General features: G+C 34.3%; 1 protein-coding gene across 1 annotated transcript; it reads right to left on the bottom strand.

Moving 5' to 3' along the window:
* Nucleotides 1-10,266: 10,266 nt before the first annotated feature.
* LOC145773737 (tomoregulin-2-like) lies at nt 10,267-12,423 on the bottom strand. The gene is made up of 4 exons (XM_082584872.1): nt 12,318-12,423; nt 11,858-12,019; nt 11,066-11,156; nt 10,267-10,492 (listed from the first exon to the last, which is right to left on the bottom strand). The coding sequence occupies exons 1-4, from the start codon at nt 12,421-12,423 to the stop codon at nt 10,267-10,269; spliced, it is 585 nt and encodes a 194-aa protein (XP_082440998.1).
* Nucleotides 12,424-20,071: the final 7,648 nt, after the last annotated feature.

The raw sequence follows: 20,071 nt of genomic DNA, 5'->3' as shown, positions 1-20,071 counted from the left end.
GACTTAAAAATGTTAGGAACAGTTAACTTAGGTGGAGTTGCTTAGTTCTTTTCTATATGAAAAGTCACTTCATTGCAGAATATGTACGTTTACTCCTTTATCTTTTCATATTTCTTTTTTATTTGCTAAAAGCGTACTTGCGGAATCACTCTCTCTCACAGGGAAAACTGAAGAGAAGCGTGCCCACGGCAGACTAAGATTAACTTACTTAAAACCGTGGACGTCGCTATAATAGCATCTGAACGAAGTCAAACGCTAGGCCTTATCTTCTACGGCAAACAGAAATGCCATATTAGCGGTTTTAGCGCCAAATTTTAGAAACTTGACGTTTTTTTTAAAGCATTTTCAGATTAAAATGTGGCACGGTCGCAACACCTTAGGCAATGGTAGTAATTCTGCTGTTGACAAAATCATCCGAAAATGCAATAATGTGGTTTGGTTTGGTCTTGAATGTTTATCGTCGGACTGACAAAGCCTTGATTGGTTATTTTTGGTAGTTCGGCATACTTGTAGAGGTTCTTGACGCATGTGAAAAGCATTATAAGGATTCGGAAAAAGTTGCCTTTTCAAACCTGATGTTTCATAAATAGGCTATTGCGTATTAATAAAACAGCGTTTTTTAAACTATTTACAACGCTGAAATATTTTTTAAAAAACGCTAAAAATATATCAAAATGCTAAATTCAAACAAGCCTGCTAAACGCATTAAAAACGCTCAAATATCTAAAATTGGGCTTTAAAACCGGCAATATGGCAATCCCGTTTGCCATGCAACATGAGGCTTAGCGTTTGGCTTCCAGTCCATATGCTATTATAGCGACGTCCGCGCTTAAACCAACAAACCAAAAAAAAAAACGCCAGCATAACCCTAATACACATATTGAAAGACCGAGAATGAAACTTTTCATGCAAGAGGCAGTTAATGCTTGGTATCAAGTACGACAATAAAAGAAGAAGGCGTACGTTTATTTGTAGCCTACGTACTAAATAACATTGTAGGCTACTGTAAATTCATTAGCTATATTTAAAAAATTACGAATAAACTACGTACAGGCGGGCTTGCTTTTGTTTTTATATTTTAATTTAAAAATACTTCTCTTCCATGTCTTGAAATATTAAAAATATTTGGTACAGGTTTTTTCTGCTCCTCCTTACATTTTCGATCTGGCTACGTTACTTACTGTCCCGAGACTGGAAACCTCGGTGAGCCGGACTGGTTTGATAAAAAGCGACGTTACGGATAAAAATATCACACCAGTTGATTGGAACTAACACTCCTATATAAGCATCAACAGTAGGACTACATGAAAGCTAAAAGTGTTTCTAATTGGCACAATCAGACATTTATATACAGCACGTATATGCCTATATAACTAATTCGTTAAGCCGTTAGAGCCGGATACCGTGATTGTCACATTTTGACCTGCTCTTCCGATGAGCGAATCATGGTTGGATGTTTATACTTGTATTTCAATGTAGTTCACTAGCCAGCAATCCCACAGCTTGGATCAACCCTCTCCGATCGGTCGCCGAGAGTCTTCGATCTGGCATACAGTGATCCTACCATTTACTCTTTTTTTCCTTAATTGGCTGACCTTGACAACCAACTTTATGCTCTAGCTTCTACGATGCAGGTGAGAAACTCTGCCCGCTCAGTTAATGCACAGCTACCTGTACTTCACGTAAAAACTTTCCAAATATGATGTGCTTTGAATGACTCGAAGTGACATGCCATGTCGAACAATTATCAAAAAACGAGGTAGCTTAATCTACACTAAATACACCTTAACTATTTCAGTTTAATTTGCACGAATAAAAAAAGAAGCATTCCATATCCTGGATTCTGTACGAGAACATAATTTTCTTTATGGCTCCATGCTAATACAAGGTAAAGCGAGTCCCATGCCTGAATAAAAGCAATGAGGGATGAGAAGATAAGGTTCTCAGTATATTAAGTCTTCGGCACTATCGAGAGTAGGGTAGCCAGTTCATTTCTCTCGGACCCTTTTCTTTCAGCAACTACGTTCCTCCAATTCATTAATCATTACACCCTGGGTAGAGGTAAGCGGTGTTTTTCAACAACCAGCTAAGCCGGGAGTCTAACCAGGACTGGGATGATTGAAAGGAGAGCGCAATAAAAATGTCGTCCTCCTTCTTCGCTTGGGGGAAATCGTGGTCTATAGTTTTAGTGCTCTGCATTATGTAAACTTAAACAGAACATAAAAAGTTAGGAAATATGGGTGTTATAAACCGTAGGTAGCGATATTATTAACATAAATTTTGTTTTTTCAACCAAATCTTGTGAAGTAAAAGATTTGTTTTTGAAAACCTAACAATAAATTTTTTTGAAGCGTTATTTAGCGATTTCAAATGTAAACATTTTAAACTGATAAAATCTGGAAAAGTTAACTTTGTGGTTTAACCTCCTTATAGGCATAACCTGCCAAGATATGTCGACAGGAGAAAAGCTGTTAGCATAAAAAGAAAACTAACAAGACAACGCCATTTTAAAATTTCAAACTTGCAAAATTGAGTTGGAAATTATGCGAAAACTTATTTATCTGCTATCATTTACTGCATAGTCTACTGTTGATAAATTCATGAAAAACTTGGTATACAGCATAAATTTTTTGCTCAATTAATTCAAATGTCGTTTAATAAGAAATTGAAACACAAATTGTGCATCATGTAATAAAAAATCTGAAAAAAATTGTTTCAGAATATTCTTTGCCTTTTTTTCGAAATCACGACAAACCGTAGGCTACAAACCAAGATATACTGGTATAATTTGATAATTTAACTTGATATAATTTGGACTCGTTGTACATTTTCCTTGATTATATAATTATCAGCCAGTGCATCTTATGGATCCGTAATTGGGCTTCTCTCTAGCACCAGCTTGCTGGGCGGGAAGTTGTTCATTATTGTAACAAATCATAACCTTGTAATTGTATTCACACTTTAAGCTCCGTCTTTGTAGCCCTTAAAACAGAAAGTTAAGTAAGCTATATTGTATGTCAAGCTTCAAATTTTAGTATGCATCCTAGGCCTACTTTTATACTATTGGTGTTTATGCATCTTTTGATATAAGTAATTGAGGTTCAATTTCTTTGAATGATTTCTTAAGCGGGGTTCATACTGACAAGCATAAGCGCAAATCATAAAGCGTGTCAAAAAAACGAGTGTTCACACTGAGAGCATGAAGCGTGGTCAAATCGTGTCACTGGTTTTGAGATCTTGATTTCAAGAGTAAAAACAGAAATTGAATTATTTCAACTTTTCCCTTACCCGCTTGCAATGAGAACTCAATCTGTTCGAGTCGAGGTTCGGAAGAGGTCGACTGACTATTCGCTTAGGCAATACTGTAGTGTGTAGTTTGTCAGCAGTCTTTGGCCAATATTTTGATTTTGTAACACATTTTCAGCAGTCATTTCAAATTCTAGCCAGTAGCAAGATGTAATTGACTTAACATACTGATGGCATTGGAAGAGTAAACCAAAGGAAAAAATACTAGGCCTATTGCCCTAACATTTGCCTGCATAGACGAGTGGTGAAAGCCATGGAACGGCAATCGAAAAGGCGGCGGTTCGACACCGCATAAGAGTATGCGCTGTGTCTTTGGCAGGACACTTAAAGGCATACCTGAGGGTGGACACAAAGATTGACTTCCTTGCCTTTCCGTCCACTTTCTAATTCTTCAACAACCGGGTGTAAGCCTGGATACGACAAACATAATTTTTTTTTATTGCAGCTAACAATGCTTCAATTAAAAAACACAGTAAAACATACAATTAAATGAAAAACTGGTAGAACTTGAAATCTTCTTCCTCTGTACGATAAAAAGCATTATGGGTACAAAGATAGAAAGTTGAAAGAAAGTTATGGAAAGAAGTGGAAAAGGACTTAGGCCATCCAGGTAATCATTAATTTATTTTCTGACGTAAAAAATGATAAATAATGATTGATAACGAAACAACTGCTCAAGTTGGAAAACGTTACTGAAACTGCAAAAAAAAAACATTACTGCTGTTGCTGACATGCATGTTGCTGATGTCAGTGAGCTGAAAAGAAATCTAGCTCTACAATAAACATGAAATAAAGAAAAAAATGCTTTTAGATTTTTAAATAAGTCTTGCATGTAAGGGTAGAATAATATTTGAATTAAAGTTATAGGCTACTTATAACTTTAATTGCTTTAAATTTTGATAATGATAAAAATAATACAAAATAACAATGCGCAATTCTTTTAACCAAAACTGTGATTTTGATCTTGCTGCTGTATAAATAAAAATAAAAGTTTTAAACAAACGTTGGTTTTGAACAAGGTACACCATGCGCACTGCACAGTGTACAGCCATGTGATCAAGCATCATTTAGTCAGCATACAATACAATATGGTGTTGAACTTCATACGTATGTCAATTAAAACCTATAAAAAATCCAATTATAGCCGCCGACTTGAATAAACAATCAACTGTAATCAAACGCAACACAATTAATTAACACATTTCAATAAAACAAAACTAACAAGAAACAACTGCATACAGTTGTAATAGGAAGAGTGGAAGTTAGGAAATGAAAGCAATTAAAGCCGAAAAAAAGAAAGAGAGTTTGTGTAGCAGAAAATCTTGATACAGCAGGAGTAAAAAAAAAATAGAATGCTGCTGACAGAGTGGTGAAGGACTGTAGTGTAAAGTTAAAAGTTGTAAGGTGAGTTGTATACTAGAAAGTTAGGCCATGGTTCGAAGAAACGGTGCTTTCGAAATTAACTGCACTTGTGCTACCTGAAATATATTTAATTTGTTTGAGTTTAATGTTGTTGGAAACATTTTTGTGTTCACTTTTGGTTTAAAAGTTTATGATTTCAGAAATAAAAGTTACTTGAATTCAAGCCTAAGATGTGCTTGCTAAAATCTAGTCTTGTTTTTCAGTTGTATCCAATCTACGTAAAAAAGAAGTATGCGAATTTGTTCAGCTGGATAAAATCAACCTTTATTGGCAACACTGTTATAAAACTTCAATTTTTATTTGAATGACTACTAAATATTTTAGTAGTGAAGCAAATCTGCAAAAAAATATTGTATACTGTAATTTTGCTACTGGACAAAATTTTATATGTGTATGTAGTTGTGTAAATTTCTGCCTTCAGTCTAATATCGCCATTGTATTTACTGGTTGAAAAGTTTTCGTCACATAATTATGCACATTGCTCAGAACAATCAGTTCTGTTGTAAGTCATAAAAGTACATCAGAAACATATACATGAAACTGCAAACGTTATTTAAAGTCGTTGAAACTGTACATTATAATAAAATCTAAGAAAATTAACAAACATTTTTTTGCTGCTAATTTTGAAACAAACCAAAAAAGATTTTCAGAAGTGCTTCACAAGGTTTAGCTTCACAATATTGGAACTGGCAAATTCAATCCACAACAGTTTTCATTAGGCTGTCATTCATTACTGCATGTGTGATTCTCTCTGTTTTTGTTTTATTTTTTGCTATTTGATTTTTGGATTTTGTGGCCGTGCTAACTACTGATATATAGCCTACTACATAATTTTCCATTCAGGCACATTTTAAACCTTTCAAGGTTTTGCCACCTTTTCCCGTTCGTTAACGTGCTGGTAGGTTTATATCGATTTTTGTAGTTAGTATCTTTTTCGTCCCGGACGCGTTAATGACGAAAAATAAAATGATTGATTGATTGCATAAAACTCTTACAACATTATATTTCACTGTGCCACGTCAGCTTTTTATTTCGCATATTATTTTATATTTTTGTTAAATTGCTTTCTTTTACAGACATTAATTGCTCAAAAATAAACTAATTTGTATATAAATAAAATATTTTTACGATGCATTGTGCACTGTGCAGTGTATATTTTCGTTTCTTGACTGTATAACAATTCACAGTGAGTTGATAGCAATCCAGCAAATGCATAAATCTTAAAAAAAATAATTCCCATAAAGGCAATTGAGTGCTGCGCAAAAACAACAAATGTTGTTATTACCATGATAAAACTTTTTATGCAACAAAACACAATTTTTATTGAAAAGTTAGAAAACACTTCAATAAATAAAATATTTTCAAAATGTTTTTTTTTTTTTCTTATGTCTATCATAAACAATGATAGCGTACAATATGGCTGCCTAAAGATATGGCCTGATTTGTCACATTTTGCATAAATTTCCATATTTTGTCAACTTTGGGCGACTGTTTAAATAATTTTTTCTAAAAATTATATTTTTTCGCCTTTTTTGCTGTTTTTCCCAAATGACACATTAGGTTTTAACATTATCAGATGTTGAAAAACAAAGAAAATTTGATTTCGAAGATTTTAGTCAGACTGTTAATTTTACAATAACAGTCTGATTGAGAGTTTCTCAACTTATTTTTTTTATTTGCTACTGCTTCCACAAGGCAACAAAAAGCTTTTATATCATTAAGAGACAGCAAAAAATTAAAACATTTCAGAAAATGTCAGTCAAACACTAGCACTAGCTGTAATCAAAATCTGCAAAATGTGACAAATCAGGCCGCATCTCTAGGTGGCCATGCCTACAATAACCAGCATAGACAATTGTTAACACTGCACATTTCAATTGATACCAATGCTCATCAGTGTAGCTCGTAAGACAGGGGCATATTCTTCAGGAAAAATCGAAATGCGTTTGTTAGTTTAAGGAATATTACGAAATAATATAAGATTGTTTCTATTTTTTTTACAATTATATGTCAACCGTGACGCCCATATACACATACTACGCCAACGATGGGAGCTTCAATTGTGACAGGTGGCCGATCTGCTTTGCTTTATAACTTAGCAGTTAGAATCCCTTGTATGAACTTATGTTTTGAGTAATAGTCGATAAATATAATCTTTGTATATATTGTGTGTAATTTTGAGCTACCTTTGCTATCTTTTGTATTACCTCACAAATATTATACTAAATTTTGGCACTTACGTTGCAAATCCGATTAGCAATTGGCAACACTGGTAACAAGAAAAGATTTGTTGTTAGGAGTTTTGCAACGATTTGAAATTCGGTTATTGCATCTTGACAATTTCAATTCAATTCTCAAAACTATCATTTCAATAAGATGTAAAATCAATTTCGCTTACAGTTCAAAATCAAAATCGCATCGGCCTCCACTCATTTATATCCTGTTAGAGCCTACAGTAGATTTAGACGTTGGTAAGGCCTGTTAATATAGGTCGCTATAATGTCAATCTATACACGAATAATTGTAATCGGTCACGCGAATTTAATCGTTTAAAAGAATTAATTTACTGCAATCCATAGGCTAACATGCACTAAATGCAGTTTGGATACAGTAGTTACTATAAGCAAATGAAACCAAGCAAAAAAAATGCCATTTGTCAGACTTCAAAAGGAAAATCAAACAATGTGAACGAACGCTTGTGAATATACACTTGTCAGCATTTTAAAAAGTTGGTTTACACTGCACTAAAATAGGGAAGATTAGAAAATGGAGAAACGGTCACTTAAAACTTTTCTACAATGAATCATACACCACCTTGCAAGGCAACAACCTCCTCCAATGCTTTGTAGAATCTTGAATCGTTTTGATGCAGCATTGTCAATCATATTTGATATATTCGATTTACACAATTTTTATTGTTCTTTTTACCGAAAGTGCTAAACATATGGCCGCTTAGTTTTGTGTTTTGGAAAATATTTGGATCAATTCTTGAGTCGCAGATGTTTCCTTCTTTATTTCCACGATTGTGCTCCATTGTGAATATCAGGTGTTGTCGAAAATGTTTCCGTCTTTTATTCCTGATTCTGAATGAAAAAGAAAAGGTGTTAACTCATACAACTTTGTAAATGACGTTACAAAAAACGTTTTGGCACAATTTAAGTGAAGCTGTTCATAAGATTCAAGATTTGCATCATAGCAGTGCGCATTGACACTATAGAAGCTGAACAGTTGGATAAAGCCATCAGCTCGAAGTCTGTTTTCCCGTAGAAAAGCTTACAACTCTGAAACTTAACTTTTGACATTCCGATAAAAACATTTTTCAAAGAGACTTGAAAATGAGCATTTATAGATAACTCATAGTGCGACTAATGCACAAGTGGTAACTTTATTTTTTTTATATTATGAATGTATTTTTCTGGCTCCATTTGCTGACACAGTATTTTAGGAATACAACCACCAGGAAATTGCTTTAAAGTTAGTTCAGCAATCGAACGATTGTTATTACTTTAATCATTGATATTATTCGTTATCATGTGTAGCAATAGGCCTATCGATATGAAAAATAAAACAAAATGGCAGTTTAAGATTTATTTGTTTTAGGGTCTAGAAGATCAATGTCGCTTAAGTTGTAGTGGTAATGTATCGGATGTACACTTTTGGTTATAATAACAAACAAGAGTTTTTAAAACCTGGAGTTTAGGGAATTTCCAGGGTGCAGTGACATTGTGAATATCCCATTTTCTGGAATTTTTAAATTGTGCTTCATCAACCCGCTCATCATTTCGCCAACACCAGTTGAGGCACATGAGCTTTTCCTATTGTGAGATTCTGCTGTAGGCCTACTATCTACACTAAAATTCGTTTACGACTGAGAAACAAATTTGTAAATGCTCCGACCTTTTAAGCAGTAACTACATGCAATTATGAGCTGGAATGTATTTTTGTTGTGTTGTCTTTGCCCTTTATCAGTGATTTATCTCTTTCAGTTTGTGCCATAATCGTCCCATTTTTTTTGGCATCTCGGGATCGATTTATATTTTTTTTCTTTTCCTTGTTTTATCAAAATCTGGAATTCCAAAATCTTATTTAAAAACAGTCAAACTTAATTTGTTACTTTTTTGCATCATTTTATTTAAATAGTTTATCAACTTAGTAATTAATTTTAAGTAAAAAAATGCACAGCTTTAATTTTTATCCAACATTTTATCATGGACGAAACATGTTGATCAGTTAGCACCGTCCGCCATTTTAAGTACTTTATAGATTTATTCTAATGTTACTTTAACCCTATCTTAGTACGAGCTGTCGTACGCGGAAAATATACTCACGGGTTATCTTAGCCCCGCGGTAATTAATCGCTAATAACGGGAACTATGAAAATCATAGAGCTAAAACATTTTACAAGATAATAGCCATGTGTATTGTGCGTGTAGAAAATAAATTTTTCCCAACAAATTTATTAAAATAAATTGTTTGAGATGAAAAAACGTTAGAAAGTCGGTTTTTATTCTAATTTCTTGAAAATAGCTTCAAAATTGAAATTATTGAATTATAACATAGAGTAATGCTAAATTAAAAACAAAACTACTTTTACTCATAAATATAAGTCATTTTTGGGCGTTTTTACATTTCAAAGTAATTGCACTAACATTAACATAAGCTTATGTATAACCAGCATTGCACGAAAATGTCTATAGCCACCTGAGACGAAATGCTTGCAGGAAGGTAGAAAAATGACCAATGTAGGTTTGGAAAATTCGAAAAAAATAAAGTCAAGAAATTTCACATTTCTAGTATATTTCCTTGTATGAACTATTTCACTATAGACTGGGGCGTCCTCATACAACCCCGTGTCGCTACAGAGAGGGTTAAGAAAGTTTTGAAAGCCACTAGCTTTGAGTTAATTGAAGTATAAAAATCATATAAAATTGTGTTAAATATCTGCAACTACTAAGCTTTCTTCATCATATCCGACATAACATTAAGACGATGATAAGCTTAGATTGGGCTGGAAAAATATTCGGTTTGTGTCGGCTCCCCTCCCACACAGTCTTTATTTTTTTGAACAGCAACTTCTACATTATCTATTTCATTACAAATTTTACGTCGTTAAACCTTTGGTGCTTTTCAACTTTTTTTTTGCGGATTCGCTACTGTATCTTAACAACAGGTCAAAGAAAATTTTTGTCACTATATATTGCTTCTCTGTGAATAAGGTCGAAATAGAAGGAAGATAACTCTAATCTTACAATTCTCAAATTTTCAGATTAGACTTTTTTTTCTGTCATGCTATATGTTTCTCTAGTATTTATTTTTTTAATGTAAAAGTAGTTGTCTTTTAAAGGTTTGATAAGGGGTACATGCATAGCCAAAAAAGTTTGCTATTTTATGTTTATACTCAATAGTAGTAAATGCTGTGTTGGTACTTCAACCTTACGCATAAAAGTGGCCAGTGAAGCGAAAGAACGTCTTTGACTTTTATGCAGCAAAAAATCTTTCACAAGCAGTATTATTATTCACAGCATAGCCTACAGTAAATTAATAGCTTGGATACCTGTAGCATATCGAAGACGTCACAATGGCAGAAAACATTGCTGAAAGTGCACAAAAAGCAACGAGTATCGCTTCGTCCTGATAAACAGTCTTCCTTGGATTTTGATTTGTCATGATCCCTCGATAATGTCGTCGAATAGATGGGAGTTCTTTTTCTTCATCATTGTCTTTTCGAAATTCGCATCTTTCCCCTTCAAATCCATTTGAACACCTTTAAGTACAAATCATAGCATTTCATAATTATAATATATATATATGCGACTTCCACTACCCTTTCCTTAAACCTTTTAACAAAACATTTTGCGCAAAACCTTCGGAAGATCTTTACTTTAATTTAATTTTATTATTTCGTTGTAACAAAACAGATAACCAGCTGCGTAGTGATACAGTTTTCAGCGTCGCGGGCCAATAACACATTTATGGCCGCTTTGAGAAGAGTGACGCATAAAACTAAAAAAAAATTACGAATTTTAGAATAACCAACTTAGTGCCCCTTGATACTGTTCCTGAAAAAAATAAATACTCCAGTGTAGAACAGAAATTTACTAAGATGTGTAGAATCACTTTTTAAAAAGATTGTCTTCACCATTAAGTATTTTGCTTCTTAAAATCTCTCAAAATCTAATGTCCAAATCGCAACCAAGAAAAAATAACGATGATAACTTGCTGTACACGCGTTGTTGCATAGAAAGATAAATTTTGAATATCAATGCTAATTCGACAACTTTACTTCGTGTTTTTGTAGCATGTAGACAAAGTTGGATAAACTCAGTGTAATACTTACAAACAATGTGAGGTTTCATCAAAAACACAGATTCCGTAATTCTGACAAGGATTGTCTTTCAACTTACAAAATGCTCGTCTGTTTCCTCCATCTGAATAGGACAACAAATGTCTTAATTGTCAACGAGTTCTCATCTGTCTGTCCAACGCCCCTGTGCTTATTGTTTCCCATTTCTTTGACATATTAGTGCATGAGGGTCTATGCAAGATGCAGGCGCTGATTGTTTCAAGCTCATATTTATATTGCACAACTACAGTAGAATACTAAGAAAATCAGCAATGACTTGTCCAGGAATTTGTGTAAAAATTAGAAAAATTTAAGCACCTGATGTTTACTACGTGAAAAGAAAAATTTGTAACGTGACGTGAGTTTGAAGCGGTAAATATCTTTGCAATGGTATGTTACAATCTCTAACACATAGTTTACAAATTGCCCAACAAAATATGTTTGCCTTTACAACAATATCTAGCTGTGAGTGTCACATTCGAAGTTGGTATACAGTACAGTGTGGGGTTGAAAGTAAGGGTCATTCAATACTGATAGTCGATGCTGATAGACGACACTCGAAAGGACACCGGTTCAACACCGCTCAAAAATATGCGGATATGTCTTTGGCGGGACACTTAGAGGTATGCCTAAAGGTGGTCACAAACTCACGAAGATTGACTTCCTTGCCTTCCCTTCCACTTAATCCTAATTTTCAATCACCTGGCGTAAGCCTGGATACGACAAACAAAAATTCAATACGTAAACATAAAACCTTGGAAATGTAGCCTATATCATTTCACAAACCTGAGCTTAGGTTTTTGGATGGCGTGTTGGTAAGAGAATGGCAGCGATTATGAATTCCAAGGGAGACAATTTTTATTTCTTGTTGATTTTGGCATGATGCCATCATAAGGTAACAAAAGTTTAGATGATACTTTCCATCACTCCCGCAAAGAAAAACAACACCTAATCAAATTGAAAACGTAAAAGTAGCAGACAAAACGAAATTTTAGCGTGAAGCGATTACAATTGCGTTATAAAAACATGATGAGGTTAACTTTGCTTTTGAAATATACTGTTGACCGTTGTTGCAACAACAAACCAATCCTTGCAAATGATATCAATAATGTGTTTGCTTATTTATTTGTCAATCCAGTAGTTAGTAAACGACTACAAATTCAATCCTTGTAATTGTTGGAAAGAAATGTGAAAATTAGTTTATTAAGCTGTAAATGCATGAATGGTAATGTACACAGTTACACACCGTATTCATCACAGTTCTGCCTGCAAGCGCAACCGCCATCGATGCATTCGCCATGGAATTCACATTCGCTAGTGCTGTTACATCCGTTCGAAAAGCTGGATCCCATCATGAATAGTTTGACAACAAAAGTGATTGTAAATGCATATGAAACTAAAATAAAGACAAGAAAGTGATTTAAAAAATTATGAAATTGGAAAAAACAAGAAAAGCAGCAGATCGACATTTCCATCGGTCAAGGCAACACCAAAATAATAAAGTCATGACTTTTTATGAAGTCCAGATATTTTCTGATAGTAAATATTTATATTGATTAAAGGCAATCAAGCTATTCTTTTTTTCCAGTTACAAGCAACGTGTAAAGAGTCTTGAGACACTTTATTAAGCAGCCAAATTGTACCAACAAATCATATGTTTATGTGAACTCAGTGGACTCAGTGGACATTTTTTCGAAAGGTTTCTATGTTCAAAATGAAACCTTTAATACGACGAATTTTACTAACATGGAAATCTAGTTCAGTTTTCATGATAAATTTAAATTACCTTTCATTCTTTAGCAGCTTTAGCACACAAATCTAAGATTCAAATCTGAAATGGTGTTTCTGATAAAAATAATGAATAAATTATTAACAGAAATTAAACAAAGATCACACAATCCATTTATCTATTTTTATTAATTCTAAATAAAACCATCGCTCTCCAAATAAACATATATGTGCGTATAGCAAGAAAATGCTTTCAAACGTTATTCATTTGATGCCACCTCTGACAGAACAGGAACGAAAAGCAATGATTTGTGCATAAACTACTCCGTAACTATCCAGAACAAATGTCAACGTTTACGTTTTGTACATGGCCTAACAAGTTTTTCGTGAATCTTTGCAATTTATTTGCAAGTATACATAATCTAGAACAGCTTTTTGTCCTGCATTTAAAGGACAACGAACTTTCTTTATTACTTTAATTAGCAATCTCACACTTTTATGTATTCAAATTCGTTCAACACTATCACGAGTTTTCAAAAAAAATGGCTTCGCTTTACAAAAAATATTTATTTAGCATTGATTAATTTTTTTATACAGTAACATTTTGCAAAGCAGTGAAAAAAATTAGATATAAAGTTTAAAAATAAATAATTTAAGTTCAAACAACATATGTTAGCAATAGCGTTGATGCATTAATGAAGTCTTATTTTATGTATATTTTAGACTAGTTGCAAGACAGTTTGAAGTTCTGATTTTGTGTGAAACCATATCATTACATATCAACTACTGCGCCCAAAATGACTCTTATAAATTTTGAAACAGCAAAAAAGGTTAGATCGCAGTTGAAACGGTTATTTTTTTGATTAAATCTTTATTGATGTGTTTCATCCGCTTTATTGGTAACCTTTTTCCATACGTTATACAATTTAAGAGATGCTATAGTTATTTTGAAACGCTCTAATCATCCAAATACAATTTGATTCCATTGAAATCCAATGTTAACTGTTTTCGAAAAACAAAGTGCAAATCTGCAAAGTTGAGTTTTGAATATTTTCAATGTAAATATAAGATTCTGCTGAAAAGTGAAAATCAAATTTCAGCTATTTCAAACTAATTTAAAACATTTTTTTAATTTTAGAAAAGCCAGCAAAATTATTTTGTTGCTGTACCTCAACTTCTAAGTGAACTGGCATGTTGTTTGTACATGCCTTTCCTTATATATGCCTCAAGATTTTGCAAATCACGTTTATTTTCGAACTGTGACGTAAGAGTTTGCCGATAGTGTCAACTCGATATGTTTAAGAAACTTTCTGGGGATTTTTGAGTCAGAAAAGTGAAAGCTGAAACGTTCTGTTCAGTGACAAACAAAGGCGACGCAAGGAAGTTCAAACGGATCGAAAAACTATGCTTCGAAGGTGATATAATATAACTGAGACAAAATGCGACTATTAAAATGGATAGACACTTCTTAACGTGCTTAAATTGTCAAGATTTGAAAATTAGAATTAAAGATGCATGCCCACAAGCGAAAGATGTTTTTTAGTTCCTATGTGCAATTGTGCATAGCTCCTCCGCTAAAATGCGGCAAACGAAAAATAAACATTGTTATCAACTGATATACTTTTGTCTGAAATTTCTAAACCACTGCCAAACTTACACAGAATTTTGAAAATTTTACTTTACTTTCAGCTGCTAAAGTATTGTAAGTCCTAATGCATTGCATAGGCTAGGTGACAATGTTTGATAAAACAACCACACCTCATGGTCGATTGTGCTGACGAACTTACTATTCGGCCACGTTGCGAAGTTGAAAACATGGTATTTAGTAGGCCAAACGTGGTAACTATTCATTCGTAACTGTTGCTCTGAACAACGTGATGTAGACTTTACTCTACAACGTTGACTTCAGACGTACAAGCTGCAATACCTCTCCGCTGCACAAGGAAAGTCGAGTGACGTAGCAGTAACCTTACCGCGACGATATTAACTTACCGTTGCAATCCCAGGTTTAAACGGTATTCACGTTTTTTCTATTTTCTTGACGAACGACGACGAGAGGTTTCAAGGATAACATTACATGTTTCAAAAGCTGCTAAACATGAAGCAGCAATATAGATGCAAAAATCAATGCACGTGAAAATCAATGCAACAAACGATTGTTTTCTCTTTTTTATCAGAACTGTACATTTTCATCACCTTCTGCAATTATGTCAGCATAAAACTTTTAAGTTTAATAAGATACTGTAGGCATCATCACAGTTTTTAATAATATTATGTTTTATAAATGATGCAAATGCATCGACCTGGCAAAATTATTTACAAATCAGTGATTTCAAAATACATATCTTGTAACACCGAAGATATTGCCAATGTCTCATAAAGTCCATTCAAATAAAAGCTTGTTAGAAGTTAAACGTTTAGATTAAAATTGAAATGTAGCCTTGCATGACTGAATTATCTCGAGCAAGCATAGTTTATCATTTCGGGCTGAAAGATAATTGATATTCTGATACAGTATTGTGTTTTAAAGATGAGGTAGTTTGGTGCTATAAGGTAATGCAATGTTTTTTTCATTTCTGTACCGTCATCATGTTTTAGTGATTTTCATAAGTCATAACTAGGGCCATTTTTATTTTGACCTAACGAAATTGCTTTTTAATATTTTTTGTAGAAGTCACAGTTCTTCCTTTAATTGATACCAGTTACCCAAACATAAAATTTTGTCGATTTCAGACCCAAACGTAATATTTTGTTGAAAAAGTCAAGTTGTTTCATGGATTATAAACAGTGCATCGTGTTTTTGGCGATAGAAAAATTTAAAAAATCTGTCTAACTTTTGCTGAAGACGATTTAGCTTGCTTAGGCATTTTTGCATTACAGAATGTCAGTACCAGTAGGCTATTCCTAAAATCCAAACTGTGGATCTTCGAAAAGACCACGTTTGTGAAAGAAGTTTATTATAAAAATTATTTAGATACGTAACAATGAATAAGCAATGGACAATTTGCGATGAAAGTTACTGCTGATCTCAGTGCGGGTGTTGTGACATATTTCCTGCTGTTTGTTTAATTGTGTCGCAGTTCCTGATTGACAATGCTTCTACAAAGATTTTGACAAAAATTACTCTCAAGAAACACAAAAAGTTTGCCAAAAGCCACAATTTGACAAATTTTGACTATTGAAAATTTTGACTTTATTTTGACCTATCAACTTCTTACAAACAGTCCCCCATAGGTGCTGAAAACAACTTTATTCTTCGATTCGTGGATTAAGGAGGTCCTTAAAATTTTTTAAGTTTATTGACTTTTGCGGGCCCTAGTCATAACATAATTTCCTACTCAACAAATTACTGATAAATTGTTTCATTGTTGCTTCAGAAGATAAAGAAGCAGAATGGGTTAATACAAACGCCTAAAAATTACCAAAAAAATACTCCTTGTGAGGTCGACCAGGGAGATGTATTTACGCATTAAACCACAAAAATTGTTCGTCAGTAAAACAGTAGCCTCGGGGTAGGCCTTGGCTAATGAATTTAATTTTGTCTCGCTTTGAGTTGAGTAAGCAAGATTTACCAGAAACTGCAATGAGTAGCAGTAGTTTTGAAGCAAAATATTTTATCTTTTTCGTAATCTTTGTGGCTCTTAGGGCTACCTGTTGTATGAACACAATATTATAATTTTAAAATATCTGACTTCGATGACCATAAGTTTCTTCGGTGCCTTCGTGTGTAGTGTAAATAGTGTAAATATTATTTAAATGGTTACGACATGACGAACAGCTACTTTGGTGTTAATTTGAAAAACGTATGGTGAAGTTGAGAGTCAATTTTTTTTTTTAGAAACTTGTACGGAAATTAGGAATAATGTAGTGACAGAGCTTCGTATGTGCTTTTCAAGTCTCAAGAGTACTTTCACATGTTCCTTTTTAACAATTCTATTTAAAAAGTAATTTAAAAAGTGCCTTGCATGATTGCATGCGTCGATGCAACAACCAATGTAACGACAGATAGCTTTCACAATCTCACGAATGAGTGCAGACTTAAGTGAAATTTGCTGATTTATGCTGAAATGAACTAAAATCGCTTGAAAACCCTAAACACAGCAGCAAATTGTTTTCTGGGAAACCAAAAACGGGATTCGCAGCTTGCAACATGCATCACAATGACGTCAAACCTTGTGGTATTAACACTACTCTTTACATTTTATTTTGTTTTTGTAACTATTGTACAACCACTAGTTCCTCGTATATGATTTTCAAGTAAACTTTCTAATTTTGTTTGATCTTTTAGAATTATTACAAAAAGCAGAATCAAATGCAGCCTGTGATGGCCGTCGCTTTACGACAATAGCCTTTTTAGGTAGGCCTGTGAAGTTAGGAATACTTTAAACATCTTTTAGTCTTTCATGCAAGATTTTACAATAAATACAGTAGCCTACACTATTTTCTAATACATAATGTAAAAAATAAAAGAGTGTCTATTAAGCAAGAACAGTTTTAAAGTCATGATTATTTAATGCCGAAATTTACACAAAACTTGTTTGAAAGATTCAAAATTACTCCTTTACGCTACTTTTAACTTAATTCTACATTATAATAATTTACTGAAGCTCATACTTTATAATATTTTTACTTTCAAAAAATAAAGTAGCCGATAAGACGTCATCAGCATTACGCTCTATATTATGCTAAGACAGGAGATTCCTGTTAGGCTACTTAGCCTACGGAAGTTCGGTTTTGGTTTCTGCCGTATCATACTTGCTGGTTTTCCTTTCGATGTAGGGCTGCAGGCTAAGAATATGCAAAAGTATAGGCTACCTTTTGAAAGGTGTTGAAGTTGCGTGGTACCCTTTACGACGAACGACTTGTTTTCGTGAGAATGTATTGTAGGCTATTCACATTAGTTCGCATTTACAAGTAGCCTAGCCAGGCATGGAGAACCACGTGGGCTTCATGGGCCTGGGCCCACCTATTTCATTTTCTAGGTGGGCCTGACCTAACTACTTCTAAAAGCCAATTTTTTTTGAAAAGGTAGCGAAAACGGTAAATCAGAGAGGGAGTTCCAAAAAAAGGTCTTCATTCATCCTACACTAGTTGGATTATCTTTGATAGCTCAATGATGATGTCCAATCTTCAATCTTTTTTGTTCCCACTGTTGATGGGCAGCACGTGTGGGTGTGGTTGCGTGTGATTGGTGGAGCAATCTATCCATCAATATAATTATTTTCTATGATCTCTATGATTAAACCAATGATATTATTACATTATGCACGCACTGTATAATGCTGCAGATTATTACTCCCAAGTGGTAGTATAACTGTTGTGTATTGTTGCATTTTTATTTGTGTATACATCGCCATATTTTGTACAACGCTATAGAGCAATTTAATAATTTTGTAATTTTTTTGGCCAAATTGAGCCCGAAAATGGAAAATTTTTGCTAGTGCGCACTAAAGGCAATCATAAAAACACAATATATAAACGATTTCAAGTATTAAGAATGCAGCAATGTTATGGAGGTCCGCGGGGCCTCTCCTCCCTTAAGTTGGATCGACTTTAACTGCTGCACCTCTGGGCCCACCTACTTCTAAAATGGTTCCTCCATGCATGCCTAACCTACATAAAAACTCAATAAACTAGCTATTATCTGCTCAAGATCCTTTTAAGATGACCATGTCGTTCTCGAATGTCCCATCTACAAGGCACCAAATGGAACGCATGGAATAGCAACGCTGGACGAAGCTACACTCACCTGGCTCTCCACCACTTGCCCTGAAATTTGATCTAGTCTCAAACGAAAGAAGAAGATCTGCTCAAGATGTATCGTACTTCAGCACAGTAGCGCACCCAGCATGGGGCTAAGGGGGCTCAAGCCCCCCCCAAACCCGCCACAAAAAATGAAGTTTTTGACTTTTGTATGTTTCCGATTTATACCTTTTGCTTACAGGTTAAACATGAATAAGACACAACAATACAACAGGGCTGAGCATTATAACAATATAGGCTATATTTTACATATTTACAAATAGTTTTAACAGTGGAACGTTTTCGGCTTAACTTTAAGCCTTCATCAGGAATCTAAAAATAATTAAAAAATGCAATAAATTTCAACTTCTTGAAAGTAAATTTACATTAAGAAAAGGCAACTACATAAATAACTACAAAAAAGTTTGCACCACAGGGAACGTGATAGGCTACATCAAGTAAATGTTAAGGAGAATGGACGCGCCTCCAGCAAATAATTGTTTGTTTAAATTTGGGTTGTAGCATAACAGTGCTTCCTGAATTTTGGAATTAAATTGGGATTTGCTCTTGCGTAAAATTTTAAATGAGTCAGCAGAGAATTTTTGATCTGGGCAAAAAGAACACTCCATGATATGGTCTTGGGTGGCACTTTTCTTTAAGTCTCTAAAATTCAGATGCTCCAGTACGCTCGTGGTCATGTGGCACAGAACACAAGGGTCGACTTGCCTTCGCTGAGCACCCCCAACATCGCGAGCTCCCACTCTCGCATGTAAGGCAACGTCGACCAACGGGTGTGAGGACTAGCGACCCTTTCCCGCAGTCAAATGTCTGGTGGACACAGGGGCGCCGGAACGATTTTTGACTGGTGGGAGTGGCATGATTATGAAAAAAGGGCACTTTTGTTTACTGAAAGACCAATTTTTTTAAAAGTTTTAAGATAAGCTATAGCGATAATGCTCATCTATCAGCTCACAACTGAGTAATGATAGCCTATATAAGTGTCCGGTATACAAAGAAGGGCGTCATGCTATGTTATATTGATGTAACCTACTGAGTTACATAATTTTGTGGCGTGAATATAAATTGTTATATTGCAAAATGTGCAGTAGCTTACATGACCTTAAAAGGGCACCACTGTCCCTCCATCTACAGACAACTTGAAGTAGGGACAGTAGAATACCGGGACGACTCACTTTAATGATTTTTCCTACGAAAAGGACAGCTGGAGGGTTACTAAGAAGTTCAAAAATTAACAGAACTGCACAACGTTTTCTTTGCTTTTAGGTAAATTTATTCTCATCAAATGAATTGTTAACTTGAAGGTGGGGGAGCATCCCCCCTCCCGCTTCCGGCGCCCCTGGGTGGACATACCGATGTACCGTACGTCAATGCTGAATCACACGGACATGTAAAATTATATACGATATTTGAGCAGAAAGGCGAAAGCGTCTGGGACTTTAATTGAAAATACGAACTAATTTTTGAATGTTTTGTAAGTAGGAAAAATGTCCACATCACATTTACTGTTCA

This window comes from Aplidium turbinatum, chromosome 7 (genome assembly GCF_918807975.1).
Source record: "Aplidium turbinatum chromosome 7, kaAplTurb1.1, whole genome shotgun sequence".
In the NCBI taxonomy this organism is placed as follows: Eukaryota; Metazoa; Chordata; class Ascidiacea; order Aplousobranchia; family Polyclinidae; genus Aplidium; species Aplidium turbinatum.
Note: the sequence above shows the minus strand (reverse complement) of the source record. Positions and strands in the feature narration are given on the sequence as shown.

Coding starts and splice junctions, on each gene's coding strand:
- LOC145773737 (XM_082584872.1), bottom strand. CDS start 12,423: ATGGGATCCAGCTTTTCGAACGGATGTAACAGCACTAGCGAATGTGAA. Junction 12,020..12,317: donor GCAGAACTGTGATGAATACG/GTGTGTAACTGT, acceptor CAATTTGATTAG/GTGTTGTTTTTCTTTGCGGG. Junction 11,157..11,857: donor ATCCAAAAACCTAAGCTCAG/GTTTGTGAAATG, acceptor TGTCCTATTCAG/ATGGAGGAAACAGACGAGCA.